Source organism: Chelmon rostratus, chromosome 3 (genome assembly GCF_017976325.1).
Source record: "Chelmon rostratus isolate fCheRos1 chromosome 3, fCheRos1.pri, whole genome shotgun sequence".
Classification (NCBI taxonomy): domain Eukaryota; kingdom Metazoa; phylum Chordata; class Actinopteri; order Chaetodontiformes; family Chaetodontidae; genus Chelmon; species Chelmon rostratus.
Window position 1 is genome coordinate 10,150,759 of NC_055660.1, and position 16,679 is coordinate 10,167,437.

The 16,679-nt window shown below is 41.2% G+C and overlaps 2 protein-coding genes across 2 annotated transcripts; both read right to left on the reverse strand.

Moving 5' to 3' along the window:
• Positions 1 to 991: 991 nt before the first annotated feature.
• On the reverse strand, positions 992 to 12,473 carry gtpbp2b (GTP binding protein 2b). Its single transcript, XM_041933925.1, has 12 exons — positions 12,282 to 12,473; positions 10,956 to 10,982; positions 9,547 to 9,731; positions 8,004 to 8,115; positions 6,971 to 7,168; positions 6,392 to 6,566; positions 4,134 to 4,353; positions 3,406 to 3,541; positions 2,663 to 2,721; positions 1,723 to 1,894; positions 1,458 to 1,622; positions 992 to 1,378 (listed from the first exon to the last, which is right to left on the reverse strand). The coding sequence occupies exons 1-12, from the start codon at positions 12,471 to 12,473 to the stop codon at positions 1,178 to 1,180; spliced, it is 1,842 nt and encodes a 613-aa protein (XP_041789859.1). The 3' UTR covers positions 992 to 1,177.
• A 447-nt stretch (positions 12,474 to 12,920) lies between these two features.
• LOC121626609 (E3 ubiquitin-protein ligase TRIM39-like) lies at positions 12,921 to 16,076 on the reverse strand. Its single transcript, XM_041965221.1, has 2 exons — positions 15,951 to 16,076; positions 12,921 to 15,696 (listed from the first exon to the last, which is right to left on the reverse strand). The coding sequence occupies exon 2, from the start codon at positions 15,685 to 15,687 to the stop codon at positions 14,050 to 14,052; it is 1,638 nt and encodes a 545-aa protein (XP_041821155.1). The 5' UTR covers positions 15,688 to 15,696; positions 15,951 to 16,076; the 3' UTR covers positions 12,921 to 14,049.
• Positions 16,077 to 16,679: the final 603 nt, after the last annotated feature.

Sequence of the window (16,679 nt, forward strand, 5' to 3'; positions counted from 1 at the left end):
ATGTGAGCACACAAATGAGCAAAGGGGTACACAGCCTGTTGTGTTGTCAGTGACGTCAGACAACACAACACTGTGTGTTTAACAGGCAAAGTGTGAAGTTTATCCACATCTGTCCAAAATCAAAGCTATCAGTGAACCTAAGACGTAGAATACAAGGCAGCCTGTAGCGCTGAAACTAGTCCTGACGTAATAATCAAAAACCTTGATGGTGAAATCCTGACTCAATTATCAATCCAAACCTGTCTCTACTTTGTTTCTCCTTCTTCTGGAGATTTGCTGTTTTTCTGATTCATGTGATTGTAAACTGAATGTCTTCGATTTTGGTTCCACAAAGCAAAACATGTGAAGGCATCGCCTCTGGGAAACATGAATATTTTCAATATTTTCTGATTCATTTATTGATTAAGCTAGAAAGTATTTAAAAGGTTAATCAATAATGAAAATAAATGTCAAACTCAATGTACCTTCACCGCTGTATATAAACCACCTTCAGCTGTATTTGCTAAGAGCACATACTTTCTGCTTGTCCACACAAACTGCGAAACAAATGACCCTCGACAGCCACTGTGCTCCATGGAAAAAGCTCAGCACAGATATAAAACATTCATGTTTTGAAGTTTATGGGCTGAAACATGTAAAACCACCATGTTTGATGAGGTCCACCTCAGAATGTTTGAAAGAAACTACAGCTCCTTCCCCAGCCGTCCTCTTCAAACGTCAGATTTAGTCTGATGTTGTGTTTGGGAGGGACAGACAGGTCAATCCCTGCTTCCTCCTCATCTGAACACGGCACTCGAGAGGTGAGCACTGTGTCACGTTAAAAGCACTTCTCAAATCCCCCCCAAAATAATCCCGCTGTCTTCTCATGACAGGCGCACTGAGAAAAAGGAACCTCTTAAATCAAACTGTGGCACAACATCAGATTAACCGTCCAGGCTTAAGTCCACTGAGGTCAGCCAGTTTTAACTCAAGACACGAGCGTCTGCTGGGAGGAAGATGATGATGATGGAGTCTCTGGCATCACAGTGGGGTGAATGAGGACAGAACTATAGATCCAGGACAGGAGGATTAATGCGCCGACATGTGGCGGGAGAGGTGCACTGGTGACATCTGACCAGTCAAAGTTCTCACGAAGCTCAACATCTGTTGATCCTGTGATGGAGGATGGTCGAGGTCTTTAGTGCTCCTGCAGGTTCTGGTTGTGATTCTGGTTCTGGTTCTGGTCGTGGTTCTGGGAGGGGGGCAGGAGGCGGGTGACGTGGCCGATGCCTTTGGTGACACCTTCCCTAAAAAGCAGCTTGGCTCCCAGTCGCAGGTACTCGGGGTGTTTGATGAAGCGGAAGCGAACCACGGCTCTCTCGCCTGTACGCAGCTCGTCCTGCAGCACAGAGTTGTAGTTACATACAAGCAGCCACAAGATGGTGAACTGATCACAAGCTTTTAATGTAGAGACTGACCTTCCCATGAAGGCACTCCACAGTGGCAGTCTGCCTGACGTTGCCGACATGCACTGTGACCTGTGACCCCCGGCGGAAGGTTTTGGCGTGGAAGAGCAGGACGATGGCGGCTTCAAACTGACAGCAGATGGTCGGGTTCATCTTGGGACTGACCATCACCATACCCTGCAACAACCAATCAGACGTCACACGCTGACATCGCTGTCATGGCACCCTGACATCACGCTGACATCACTGTCATCACACAGGTTATGTGACCTCTGACCTTACGCAATAGTGAGCGGTCAAAGTTTCCCAGGGCCAGCGTGGCAGCCTGTCCGGCCCTCAGCACCCTGCAGGCCGAGCGGTTCCTCTGGATGCTGCCCACCTTCAGACGCAGGAAGCGGCCCTCATCAGTTGGACCGACCACCAGCCTCTCGCCTTCCCGACACACTCCGCTGAAATACACACAGGCAGCGTTATTACTGCAACACACTCAGTGCAGAGAACTCGTCTGCACAAACGAAGCTGGCTGTCAGTTTTAGAGGAACAGCAGATGTTTTAAGACCTGAAGCTAACTGAACGGCTGCTACAGATTTACAAATATCTGGTCCTCCACACTCATCTGTGACCTTTAGGAGACACAAAATGAGTTTAGATAGGAGACAAACTGACAGTGTCTTCTATCAAATACTGTATCAACTCTTATATGAAATGTATGAAGTATTAAATCCACTGTGCAGGGAAAAACGATGGGATTTCAAGAATAAAACAGCAAGAAAATGTGCAGCAAGAACCGGAGACGTTAAGGACTAATTTCAAGTTATTGTTATTAATGGATCCAAAACATTAACTGCTTACAAATTGTTTGTTGGATTGATCTCCTGTTGTTTCATTCTTTAAGACATTCCTATCATTTAATTCTGACTGAGAACTTTGTTTGGGTCTGGACACGTTCTGTATGTGCAAGACTGCATTTGAAGATTTTAATATGAATTCTACAGATAGCTGTTGGTATAGGAAGCATTATATGACCCCTATCTATACAAATATATACCATTCAAAAGTGTCCTGTTACATTGATGCTCTCATTTTGGTGGTGTATGTAGATAGTATATACTTAGTGAAATTAGTTTGGGTCCATAACAGGATTAAAAACTAAACACTTTTTCCACTTTTTCCAAGAAATAGTCCACAGCTGAGTGTGATATGTGTTGTTCTCTCACCTGTACAGAGTTCCTCCCACCACAGTCCCAACATCAGGAACTGAGTAGATCTCATCCACCTGCAAAGACACACATCACATGAGCCGGATCAATAGCTTCCTTTCAAGGCCTCCTCAAAGTTGCGCTTCTACAAGCCTGTTCGGTTTTCGAAGATTTTCCGTCATACATTTTCTTTTCGAATCTTGTAACTTTAACATTTTTATTGCAGAGAATTTGGCTGAATTCTATTAGTTTACAGTTTTTCTCTTATTGTTGTCTTTTCTTCTTTTATTGCTATTAATGAATATTTACTTCATGTAAAACACGTAACAACACCATGAATGATGCTCTAAAAATAAAGATTATTATCAAAGACTAAACCAATTTTCCATTTGTCCTGGAATTTATAAGACTCATCATTCATGGCCATATTTGCAAATGAAACATCATAAATGGTGACTTGGAGTGTAAAATTACATCGACTTCTATATACATTTTGGGGTTCTGTAACACCAGTGACAGCTTTCTAAGAGCAGCTAATTGTTTTTCTGCAAATGTTTATATTCCAGGACTTTTCCAAAGATTCCCTGGATGACCATCAGAAATCTGTTCACAGGGCTGGAGACCTCCAACATGGCTGCCAGAAAGTGAGTTACATCACGACATACATTACAAGTTCATTTATGGGTAACTAGTAGGAGTAAGATGCAGTGTGTGTGTGTGTGTGTGTGTGTGTGTGTGTGTGTGTGTGTGTGTGTGTGTACCTGGAACTCAGTGAGCTGCTGCATCAGCTCTTCCTGCTCCTTGCTGTTGCTCAGAGGAGGGAGGATGTTCAAGAAAACCTTCAGGAGGTCCAGACTCTCTCCAGACACACTGGAAAGGGTGAAGATAGGCGTGATACTGCACGCACACGCACACACACCACACACACACACACACACACACACAATGGAAACTTTAATCATACTGACAGGTGTTTCTAATATTTTGTCCAGTGTGACTTGTTTCAGTACGACGACGATGTGACTGAAAACTCTGTGTTGGTGACACAGTTTGACTGTTTTCTCTTACAAGTCCTGCACTAAATGTTACCTCAGTTAAAGTATGTAAGTCAGGAAAATGTAATTAAAATATTCAAAATAAAAGTATTCAGTGCAGTAAACTTTTCAAAATAGTAGTTCATACTAGTAGTAGTGGTACTGTCAATCGAGTAAATGATTAATCAACTAATTGTTTCAGCTGTACTAATATGAACTTTTGGATAGTTGAATTTAAAACAACATCATATTTACAAACTCATATCAGGTCATTCATATGTTTTGTGTGTAAAAAATCTCAATCTGCAAAGTAACTAAAGCTGACTGAAGTGAACTGCTGCAGTGGTTGTAGTATTAGCAGCAGTATTAGCAGCATTTCTACCCACCATGTAGACTGAATGAACCGCTTTAGTGGTTGTAGTATTAGTAGCAGTATTAGCAGTATTTCTACCCACCATGCAGACTGAGTGAATTGCTGTGCGGCCGTCACTGCATCGTCGGGGCAGGACACCACCATGGGCACCTTGTTGCAGCCCGGCTGCTTCAGGACTCGTTCGAGCTGCCGGACGGTTCGCTCCACGGTGCCACGGGAGCACAGGTCCACTTTACTGACCACGATGAAGATGGGAACTTTCAGCGCCATGGCCAGGCCAAGGTGCTCCCGAGTCGTACCGGCTGGATGGAGGAGAACAGGAACTCTGTGAGCATGCTGACATCCAAATAAAATACTGCATTACCCAGAAACCATCTGCCAGATACAGAGAGAGAATCACTCATTCAATTCAATCTTTTATTTTTTACAGATTTATTGCTTATTCTATATTTATGTATATAGTATATTTGTGCTCACTGCATATTTTCCTTTGAATTCTTGAATCACAGCACTTCTGCTGAAGGTTTAAATCATCATCTTACAGTATCTTGCGGGCAGAACAGAAATCTAAATGCAGCTACATTTTCTTCTTCTAAATGACTCAGACTGAAACAAAAGACACAAATTTAAAAATATAACAGTTTTCTGTGTTAATAATAATTTCTGTATTATTCCTGTGTTAATATTTCGTCATACCCGTACTGACAGTGTTTGCTGCAAGCCTGATGGTTCTCACTGAAACTCCATAAAAAAGGACTGAGGAGTCTGCTGCAGAACAATCCACTGTCCTCCCACTGTAGTTTAGAGGTGTAGGCTTTTAAAGAAACTGATTTCAAGGCTTTTCAAGATTTTCCAGATGCCTTGGAGAGAGAAGAATTATATAAAAAGGTTAGAGCTGCATAAGGTGAGTATTCGATTAGCAGATCGGACTTTTCAAATGTGAGAATTTGCTGCTTTTCTTTGTCATATCTGATAGTAAATTGAGTATCTTTGGGTTTTGGACTGTTGAACTTAGGAATATGTGACAGTGCATTTGATCACTATTTGTCACTATTGGCAGATTCAATTATACTAAGACTGACTGTCAGTTGCAGCCCTAATCGTCAAAGAATTAATGTTATCACTTTACAGTATAAATAATATCCACGTATGTAAGTATGTATGTAAGACAGGAATGAACAGCTATGAACGAGAATAGGAACAACACTCAGTCCGACTCCCTGAAGTCTGCTCCCAACACTAACCACCTCTGACCTCTAGTGGTGACTGTGAGGTGTTGCTTTTAATTCCTTAGCAAACTGTCACAGCTCTAATCAAAATCAAATCAAATCAAACTTTATTTATATAGCACTTTTCATCCATTTAAAATGCAATACAAAGTGCTTCACAAGATAAAAGAATACAACAACAGAGAGAATAAAAGCATAATATGACAGACAATATCCCACTTCCAGATATACACACATGCACTCACACAAACACTCACAAAACACACACACACATATACACACACATACACACAGTGCTGAGACATGGCAGGGCACTGAGGAACCATGTGAGGAAACACCTATGGGAGCCATCCACACCGGGAAACGCCACAGCCTGCGGCCACCGGGAGTGCCGCCACAGAGACCACCCAGACGCCGATGGACAGGGGCAGACTCAGCACTTAATGCAGAGCCACCCAAGTCCCTCGGGCCCAGGCGGCCTCCAAGCACCGGCCCCCGTGGGCAGACTGGGCATACACCCCAGTGTGGAGGCCCCCACATGAGGCAACACTGAATATGCCATGTCTCCTGATGACGTCCCCAAGGGGAAGCATATATAGATTAAAAAGAATTGGACCTAAAATTGACCCTTGGGGCACCCCACAACTTGTTTTATGTGTTCTGGAGGAACATGTATCCAAACTTACCCGGAAATATCGATCTGTGAGATAGGAGCTGAACCAGCTAAAAACAGTACCAGAGAGGCCGACCAGGTTTCTCAGTCTGTTTAATAAAATGTGGTGATCTACTGTATCAAAGGCAGCACTTAGATCCCGTAGTACCAAGACTGTGAGTTTATGTGAATCTGCGTTATACCTAATGTCATTTAAAATCTTTAAAAGGGCTGTCTCTGTACTGTGGTTCATCCTAAAACCAGATTGGTATTTCTCCAAAATATTGACACTATTTAAAAAATCATTTAATTGATTAAAAACCAGCTTTTCTAATATTTTACTTAAAAATGGTAAGTTGGACACAGGTCTGTAGTTATTAAAAATGTTGGGGTCTAGGTTACTCTTCTTCGTGTCCTGATACCATTGCCTCCTGTTTGTAACATGTGGCTGCAGCTTACCGATGCCGGTGTTGGCGCTCACCACCAACATGGCGAAGTCAGGGCAGTAGCTGGTGAGGCCGAAGATGGTTGTCTTCAGATACTTGTGGTGTCCGGCCAGATCGATGAAGGTAATCATCTTGGACGAGCTCTCGCAGATCTCCTCAGCTGTCCGAGACTCGCTATAGTTTATGACCTGCGCCATGATAAAAAAAACAATATCAGTGCTAGTCTCAAAAATCTAGATTATACAAATACTATATTGATCAGAATGGACTGACTGGATATCAGCAGACAAAGATAAAGGACTCGAACTGAGATTAATAGGGAATTTAATTAGGACACCCTGTTAAAGCCTCACAAAGGGTACAGAAGATATTAAAATATTAAACTGTACAGATGTTAATGATATTTTATAGTTTTAAGGTTTCTTTTTTGGACTCTCAGCACAGGAGAACAATTTAACTTGGAAACACGGTTATTAGAAATGAAATCGATAATCTGCGAGTCAACATAAAATGAATTTTGTATCAAGGAAGCCTTTAATTAATATATAATTATGGCTAACATCTGTTCTCTCTCCGCCATTAGTGAGCTCACCTCTCCTTTGCTGTTGAAGCCAAGGATCTCAAAGCTGATGCTGGAGGTCCGTCCAGTCTGGATCTCGTGCAGATGTCTGAAGAGGTTGAGCCGCGCTCGACCACGGCCGTTGTCCAGCTCACCCTGCGTCAGGACGCCCAGCAGAGTTGATTTTCCTGAGTCCACGTTGCCTAGAACTGCCACCCGCAGGTCCAGGAACTGTCCCAGTCCAAAACAACACGACAGAGGAGAGGGATCATAGTCTCTGGTATAAACCAGTTTAACAAAGGTCTGCTGCTGCCTGAAGCTGAGGTAAATTTGGGGTTCATGTCATGTCTTTTTAACATTTTCGAACCTGTTGAGTCAGACTCTGGTATCTTCTCCTCCTTGGTACAATTTGGGGAGATCTGAACTCAATCTGATGATCAAAACAACCTCACAGAGACCCTTTAGAGGATGTGATCTTGATCTGCGCACAAACAAATTCTGGAGTGGCTCTGAGACAGGTAGGCTTTGCACGCTGGGATGTGGATGACTGAAATAAGCAGTTTCTAGTAGCAAGCTGAAGAGTGAATCCAGTCTGACCTGGACTAGCTTCATGATATTTAGGCAGACAGATGCGTCTTCAGGACCGTCTTCCTGTGTATACTCTCTTGGTCTCACCCCAGAAACATCTAACCCAGGGCTTCTCAAAGTCCGGACCTCAGTCCTAACAGAAGTCCTGTCCAACCTGTGAGCGATCGTGGATTCGTTTGCCTACCCCTGACACACAGCAAAAACTGTAATTCATAGTTCACCTGCAGACAGGAAGGGATACTCACGTAGAATCACTAAGGTCGTCTATTACACATAAGAGATGTCACTTGGGTTTATTTCTTTGGCCAGCTGTTGTATTGAGTCTCAAACTGAATTTTTATTGATCCAAATTTGGACCTTTGAGTGACCAGTTTGAGAATCCCTGATCTACCCAATGAGCAGAGAGACTCAAGGTTTGAAAAACACCTTGAAATAAATACATAGCAGGAAAAGCAGCACCTGGAGGACAGACTCTCACCTGTTGATCATCAGGAACTTTGCGAACCAGGACTTCTGCAATTTTTCGAGTGTTTCTGTCCGAGTCGTAGTCCACCTCCCTCTCTCGGAGGAGAGTGATGTCAGCACCGACTCTGACAAGACAGAGAAGGAAAACCCGCACAGACAGATTACAACTCACAACACAGTGTTGCATTCAGTTAACAACACTGTCGACCAGTTCCCAACATACGCACACAATCTGTTTTTAGATTAATTTCTCACCTTCTGGTTTCAGTTTGTCTGAAAATGAAAATCAACTTGCAGTGACTCAAAACCTGCAGGAGTTAAATTCTTCACCTTTTTTGTCAGTTATCTTAGTATGTGATACTGATGAGGAGAAGGACTGCTTTGAAGCTCCTTCCTGTTGTTTTACTCATGGAAAAATTCACATTATCTTCACACTGGAAAATAAATAATTTCCCTCCCAGGCATGCTGCTTTGTTAAAATGCAGAAAGTTGGAGAGACTGCATGATTAAAAAGAAGAACATTATTATTTTTATTAGTGAATGCATCAGCTTCATGATGATAATTAACCATCACATTGACTTTCATCCTGTACTGAAATGACTACAACCCTGAAAGCAGATAAACAGCTGCAGCCACTTACTGAATCATTGGTCTTCATGCAAGAAGCAATTGTACAAGCAGGTTTGATCCTTTGTGGCACAAACAAGTGAATGAGGCAATTTTCTCATATTTACAATTTTCTCTGAGGCACGAACAGAACTCTGTTGTACAAGTCATCAACATTCTGTTCACCACATTATCATGGCTGCCAGATTACAAACAGATTTTTTGTAATTTTATGATCTGCATTAGCATATTTTTGCACAGCAGCTTAAACATTACAGTAGCTGTTTGTACAATCCTCTCCCTCTGGCAGCTGCCTCAGTCCAGGATCATCCTCTGTCATCACCTGGCAGTGTAACATCACCTGCCGCAGGCTGAAGTATCCTCCAGTCTAACATCTAACATCTCCATGACTGTCACATGACCTCCTCTCATATTAGTCATGGACCACTTTGCTTTAGAAAGACATTTTTTAGCTTTATGTCAAACATTCCCTTCCTTTATTCCTGTCACAGTACAGCTCCGATGACACATCAGAGAGAGGTGTATTCATGTATTTTCTAACTTATCTGTTAACTGATCACATTGTTTTTAATGAAACTGCGCATAAACAGAGCGTGGCAGGCAGCATTATATGGCACCTTTAGGGGTGATCGTGCTGATGATCAAATCTCATGAACAGGTGACAATCATCAGGCTGAAATGAGACATTAACTATGAGGTCGATAAAGTTTGTTCAGTGAGGAGAGTACAAACACGAACGAGCCTCACAGAACAGAGAAAGAAAAGGTTTAAGAAAATGAAAATGTTCTTGCATGAGACTCATTGGTTCTCTAATGCTTCTGTAAACCATTTAAACTTCTTTACACATAAAAAAGTATATTCTACAACACGTTTTGCAAGTGTTTTAACCAAACAGTGGTGATACCAACTCTCAAATGAGGTGACCTACTTCTCTGCCATCCTCTTTAAGGTCTTGAGCGAGGCCTTCATGTCAGCCTCGGTCAGGCCGACCAGCAGGCCGTTGTCTTCCACTCCAATCTGGTAGACGGCCTCGCCGCGGCCCTCCTGCAGACGCCACTTGAGCTGCGTGGCCAGATGCTCGAAGCGATACTGAGTGGGATTAACCAGCTTCAACTACAAGCAGAGAGACAAACAGAAACACGATGGTACAACAGGGGAAAAGACAGAGCACACAGTTAAAACAGAGCATGATGCAAACTAGAATTATGATGCCTTATAATTAAGACCAAAGACTGTTACTTTGAATGTAAGATAAGGGTTGCAGCCAACGATTTATTTTTATTACTGATAACTTTGTCAACTATTTTCTTCATTCATTGATTAATCACTTTGTCTATAAAAGTATCAGAAAACAATGAAAAGTCCCAAAACATTTCAATGATTCAAACAGATGATTTTATTTTTACACCGTAAAATGTTTCACTCGCTACGTGATTAGAATTCTCTAATAACCAAATGTATTACCCAATCCTTATCAAACAAGTATAATTATGTTATGTATTTATGCTCAAAAAGAAATATCAGCCGATATATCAGTATCGGCTATCAGGAATCATTCCAACTATAAATAAAAACACAAACGCAACAATGGTGAAAGAAACTAATGAATAACACTTTCATAAACATAAAAATGCAACTTATACCATGAATGTACTGCTGTTTCTTTTTTATCTGCTAACACGAATGCAACCGTATTATGCCTCATTTAATAATTCCACCCACATTGAGGGGGAACTGTCTGCAGTGGAAAACGAAATCGGGAAACTATCTGGTACTAAAAGTAACTAAGCTGATATTCAGTTCACTATCATGTAAGACAAAGAAAGGCATCAAATCCTCCCATTTGAGAAACTGGAAGCAAATGTTTAGCAATTTTGTTTAAAAATTTACGAAACAATTATTCAGTTATCAGAATAGTTGGTGATTAATATTTAGCCACTTAACTAATTGATTAATTGACAAAATTGATGCCATCAGTAACCGACTGAAAAAAGTTAATTTAATGTCCACATATATGTTTTATATAGGTCAGAGATATGGAACAACATCACCAAGGATGTTCAAGCCATTTTTCACTATAATCACATAACAAATAATACCTACCATTTACCTTCACTGGCGTTTTTAGAGGAAACTGAAATGAGTGTTTTTAAGCATCTATCATCTGCATTAACAGCTCAATAAAACCTTAATCTTACAACTCTGTTCCCTAAATCATCTCTACACTCTCAGAAAGAAGTCAGAAAAGTAATAAAAATACATTCTGCAGCTCATAATGTGGTGTGAAAAAACCTGCATGACACTAAATCCGAGCAGGGAACAGAGACAGTCAGTCACCTTGTACTCGATGTTTCCTTCTTCAGCCTGGAAAAGAAAGAAAGAAGACATATGAGGACACTCAAAGTCAGATTAAAGTCAAAATGACTGGACTAACTATTGTATACACTATATGTCCAAAAGCATATGGATACCCCTGTCCACATACTTTAGTGTACTTTCTGTCTGATGCTGTTTCTGTCTATGAAGTTATTTGATGAAGGGCTTGATGGAGCACTGTGTCAATCTCCCTCTGCTCGGTGCTTTCAGCACTTCTCTAAGTGGCTTTTGCTCACAGCACACAGTGAGCTGAGATCAGGTGAATCCATTTCCACCTCTTCTTCACAGAGAATTAAAGTGACGCATACTGGATGGACTTCAACAGTTTCTCAACTTTCCAGGCCATGACATTTGTGCTATTGTTCTTGATTAACGCTTATTTGCAGAAAACAAAAAACTGGTATATGTATTGTATCACACCACTGTCAGTCACTGTATGTGTATTTGATTACAATTTCCTTTAATCAATTCTGAAGACGATCCTTGGCACAGTTACTGTATGCGAGTGTTTTCTGGCTAACCAGCCTCTAATTGTAACAATGCCTGCAGTTAGTGATACATTCAACTGTAGTAGTTTTAGATTTCATATAGTCAAGACGTGATGTTAGATATCACTGGGTACAGTTAAATGAGAACAATGTTTTTAAGCAACTGTTCTAACATCTGTCAATTAAAAAAACTAAAACATAATGTTTGGTTTGGACCATTTCCTACAAGATGAACTTATCTATTCGGTATAAAGTTGAATTACCTGAACATCTGTTTACACAACCTCAATCTCAATTTCTTCCACCGAATATAAAGTAAATTTTGCGCTCAATCAGTGGCATCTTAGCTAAGAGTTAAAAATGTGAAACTATTCCGAAAGCTGGAAGCAAAAATAGCACAGCAAACACTGCTTCTTGTTGTTGAGGCATATGCCGAATTATTTAGCGGTCTTTATTCTTTAAGAATATATATAGTGTGAACTTCTACAGCCTTTGGTTCTTAACTATTAGGACAAATATATTTCTAATTGTCAGATATTTAAGGGCAGTTTGCTGTGACGTTTTCGCCACTCGAAGGAGCACCAGACACTGGCGGTAGGGGCTCGTATATAAAGTCTAGCTCACAACAACGATATTTCTACATTATGTTATAGATATTTTATTGGTGTGGTGTAAACAAAATGTATCAGTGATTAGCCTGAAACTATCTATGGCTTGCTGTAGCACCAGTAGCTAACGTTAGCTGGCTCGTTTAGCGGGCTGATGTCCCTTAATCCTCGGTCTTAAGAACGGAAGCTACCTCCGGTGGAAAATATGGTGGAGGTGTTTTGTTGTTCCTGTTGTTCTTTTTATTCCTTCTTCTCCTGCCACGTTTGCCTCTTCTCGTTCGCGACTTTTTCGGCGTTTTCTTCCCGTTGTTACCGGAGCCGGAGCTCTGTCCGTGCCTGCCGTGTCCGGGCGACACTGCACCACTCTCGGACAAATCCACCATCACTGAGCTGTGTGTGTCCGCGACAGCCTGAAACTTGAGATCACCGGGAGGTGTCTGAACTCACGGCAGTGAAATCACATTAAATAGCATATAATACTATTAATAAAAATAATGGTAATATTACTCCTCTTTCTAACATCACATCAGCAAAACCACACGGCCTGTCTGGCTGAGAACCTGCAGCGAAGGATGCTCTCTCCTCAGCATCATAGACTCCGTCAAGTATGCTTTACTATGTACAATACAGCTTCCGGATACAACGCTCAAAATAATTCACTAGCAACTCTTCCTAACAGGAAATGATTTCAAAGCAAAAGTTCAACAGTCAAGAGTCAGTTCAAATAATTTCTAAACCAGCAGTTTAAATTAAATTAGTTACAGGTCTCATCTTTGAGGAATACATCAGATTAAAAAGCATCAGACAACAACTGACAGGTCACCATCCAAACCTCTTTCCATTTTATTCTTTTCTTGTGAGAGAAATGTGCAAAAAACATTTTGTACAAATACAATCAGAAGAGTGTTGCAGTAATTACATCACATTCAATGAAATTGCATTATATTACAAATCCCTATTGCCCCCCGGAATTGACCCTTCAGTAGAGTCAAAGAGAAACTTAAATCAACTGAAATCTGTGTGAATGATCATGAATATGAACCATAGACCATATTGACACTACGGCCAATTTACTCTCACGTCACGCTAGGGGAGGGAAGGTGAAAAGCTCTTCTCAAAAGGATAATGTCACACTGCTGTGTTCCAGGTTGTAAGTGGTGTCAACGTAGGCAGTCTGACAAATCATCATTTCACAGCTTTCAGACTGATCAGCAGCTGATAGTGAAAATCCAGAGGGACGTCAGGCCATATTTATTTTGTTCAAATGCTCAAAACCCAATAACAGCTGAAGAGATTTAAAAAATACAACAAAAGTTCTAACGTTGAAACTAACAGTTTTTGTTTTCTTGATTTATATTTTGGTCACTGAAATGTCAGAGAAAAGGTGAAACAAGCCAATTATGATTCATAATAACCAAAAGCCAAACATCTAAGACCAAGAAAACCAGCAAATATTCACATTTGAGAGGCTGGAACTTGTGAATGTTTGCCATTTTTGCTTCAAAAAAGTACTTAAAGTTTGATAAATTGATGAATAGTTGCAGATTATTTTGTCTGTTGATCACCTGATGAATTAAATGTAAACAGCTCACAGAAGAGGAACAAGAGACCGCTAATACCACTCTGAGAAAATACTCCACTACAAGTTCAAGTCTTGTATTCAAAACCTAATTTAAGTATCTAAGTATTCTCAGGAAAAGGGACTTGAAGTGCTCAAAGTAAAAGTAGTCACAGTGCAGTGAAACGTTCTGTGTCAGTGTTTTATTATTATCAAATTATTGTTAACTGTTGTTAAATGGGTTAATAAACCATCTGTGTGGGGAAATTTATCAGTAATGAGATACATGAAATTGCATAATCACGGTTTGAAGATGAAACATTTAAACTGTACTTTGCCACTGAATATGCATATTTGATTCTTTATATCACAGTGAATCTCTTTGTTTACGCCTCATCCATCTACTCACTGACAGGAGAGATGATCAGAGGTGCAGAGTTTTTACCACCGTCATCAAGCCAGGGACTGAAGTACGGGAAGAGTTTCTTAGTGAAGGAGCAGCCAGTAAAGGAGTAGATAAGAGCTGCAGGATCTACATCATAAAAGGAGACCAGACCCTCCTCATAATCCACAAACACCCCCACCTTCTGAGGCGGAGACTTCAGAGAGAGACTGACAACATGGGCGTCAAGAGCTTCGTACTCATTTCCATTTCTCAGCCATATAGTCCAGAAACCGTTCTCAGGACTCAGTGTGATTAGTCCCTTCCTGTTGATCGATTCTCTGGCGACTCCAAAGTTCCAATCAGTCTTTCCTTTAACCTGAACCTCAAAGTAAAATCTGCCTGAAGAGAAACTTTGCTTTCCTAAAACACAAGCACAGGTAGAAAATCTCTTTGGATGGTCTGGAAGACGTTTCTTCACATCATCATGAGTCACTTGTTTCCCATCATCAGACAGGATGAGATAGGGATTTGCTGTATCAGGATCAAGAGTCACATCCACTTCATACTGCTGGACCCTCTTCAGCTCTGCTTCAATCAGCTTCTTCATCTCTTTACTGAGCGTCTCCTCCAGCTGAGCCACAGCTCTCACCACAGTCCCCTCATATGATGCTGGATGGACGCTGACCTCTGTCCAGTCTTTGGTGGTTGGGACATCCTTCAGAGGAGAGAAGCTTTGGAGAAGATGGAGGTGGTCCTCAGAGCGTGAGAGCTGCTCCACCTCAGTGCTCCTCTTCATCAGCTCAGAGATTTCTTGTTCCAGCTCTTGGATGAAAACTTCTGTCTGTTTTTCTGTTGTTTTCTGCTTCTCTTCTATCGTTTTGATGAGCTCATTCAGGCCTCTCTCAACAGACTCCTTCAGAGAAGTGAAGATCTGAACACCTTCTTCTATCTCTCTGTTTGCGTCTTCTTTACTCAGCTTCACTGACTGTTTGATCTCCTGAATCTTCAGTCGTCTCTTCTGGATCATCTGCTGAATTTCAGCCTCTGTCTTTCCCAGCTCTGCCTTCTTTTCATCATATTCTTCTCTCAGAGGAACAACATCATGTGTCTTGTGGTTTAAAACAGTGCACAGCATGCAGACACATGTCTGGTCAGTCTTACAGAACAGCTCCAGAGGTTTATCGTGTGTCATACACATCCTGCCCTCCAGGTTCTCCACAGGGTCGATCAGCTGATGTCTCTTCAGACGTGAAGCTGTCAGATGAGGCTCCAGGTGAGTCTCACAGTAGGAGACCAGACAGACCAGGCAGGACTTCAGGGCCTTCAGTCTGGTTCCAGTGCAGACGTCACAGGGAACTTCTCCTGGTTTGGACTCTTGTTGCTCTGAGCTGCTGCTGCTGGCTTCCTGTTGAGCCGTCTGTCTGAACTGAGCAACCATCTCTGAGATGAAAGTGTTGACGTACAGCTCAGGTTTGGTGATAAACAACTTTTTACATATAGGACACTGCCACAGGGCATTTACATTCCAGTGCTCAGTGATGCAGGTTTTGCAGAAGTTGTGCCCACATGGTGTGGTGACTGGATCAGTGAACACATCCAGACAGATGGAGCACAGAAACTTATCTTCCAACAGCAGACTGCTGGCAGCAGACATGTCTACACACTGACAAGAAAAGTCAAAGTATTAGAAAACGTTTAGTAACGTGTTTATCATTTGAAAAAAGTATGTAGTACGATTACTGCCATACTGAGAAACATGATTTTGTGTTCAACGGGTGTCTTTTACTTAACTGAGATGTCTGTCTGACATCTGCCATTATGACATGAAAGGAGCGTAACCTCGTGTTTGATTGGAGCTGTCAGTTTTCTGTTCACACTGGTTGTTGAATCACCGTAAATATGATCATTTGTACTCACCAGTATTTGAGTCAATTGTTGAGAAAAACCTGATGTACTCAGTTTAATGTTTCCTTCGACAGAAACACAGAGATTTGTCTCAGCTCTGCCGTCACTCGGACAAAGTTTCACTTTCTTTCCAGGAAGGTGAAGCTCTCCTCTTTCCAGTGCTGCTCCGCCTCTCACTGCGGCTCTGTCAGGGAGGATGTGTTTCCTCCTTCAGATTAAGACATAATTATAGTGTCATCCATTTGGCATAAGATAAATTTAATCTTCAGGGAGAGTTTTTACAGTTTTTGATGTTTTTGTTCTGCTGCGATCGATTAATTGAAATTTCAGCATTGACAGCAATTGTCCAAATTTCAATATAACAGCCACTAAAAAGCAAGACAACTATACTTGTATGACACATTTTACACGCAGAACATTCGAAAGTAAATGAATAAGTAAAGTACATCATATTATATCAGCTACTTTGACTCATGACTAATTTCATTTCCTAGAGAGTAAAATGAATGGCTGTCTATATCTGACAAGAAGAATTTGAATCCTGTACTCAATTAGAAATAGCATTGTCTAAAAATATTCCTTTTAAATTATACGTGGAAGGACAGAAGTTGCATCAGCAGTCAATGTGTGGGCAATTGAGGAACTTCATACACCAGAGGATTTTTTAATAGCAATGCACTGCATCGCAAAGTTGTCACCGAAATGATTAATAGGAAAAGTAATTAGTATCTGTAAGTGTCA

Excerpts from the sequence above, each read along its gene's own strand:
- gtpbp2b (XM_041933925.1), bottom strand. The coding sequence starts at position 12,473 with ATGGTGGATTTGTCCGAGAGTGGTGCAGTGTCGCCCGGACACGGCAGG. Across the intron at positions 9,732-10,955 it reads AAGGAAACATCGAGTACAAG|TTGAAGCTGGTTAATCCCAC; the intron begins GTGACTGACTGT and ends CTCTGCTTGTAG. Across the intron at positions 6,567-6,970 it reads GCTTCAACAGCAAAGGAGAG|GTCATAAACTATAGCGAGTC; the intron begins GTGAGCTCACTA and ends ATCATGGCGCAG.
- LOC121626609 (XM_041965221.1), bottom strand. The coding sequence starts at position 15,687 with ATGTCTGCTGCCAGCAGTCTGCTGTTGGAAGATAAGTTTCTGTGCTCC.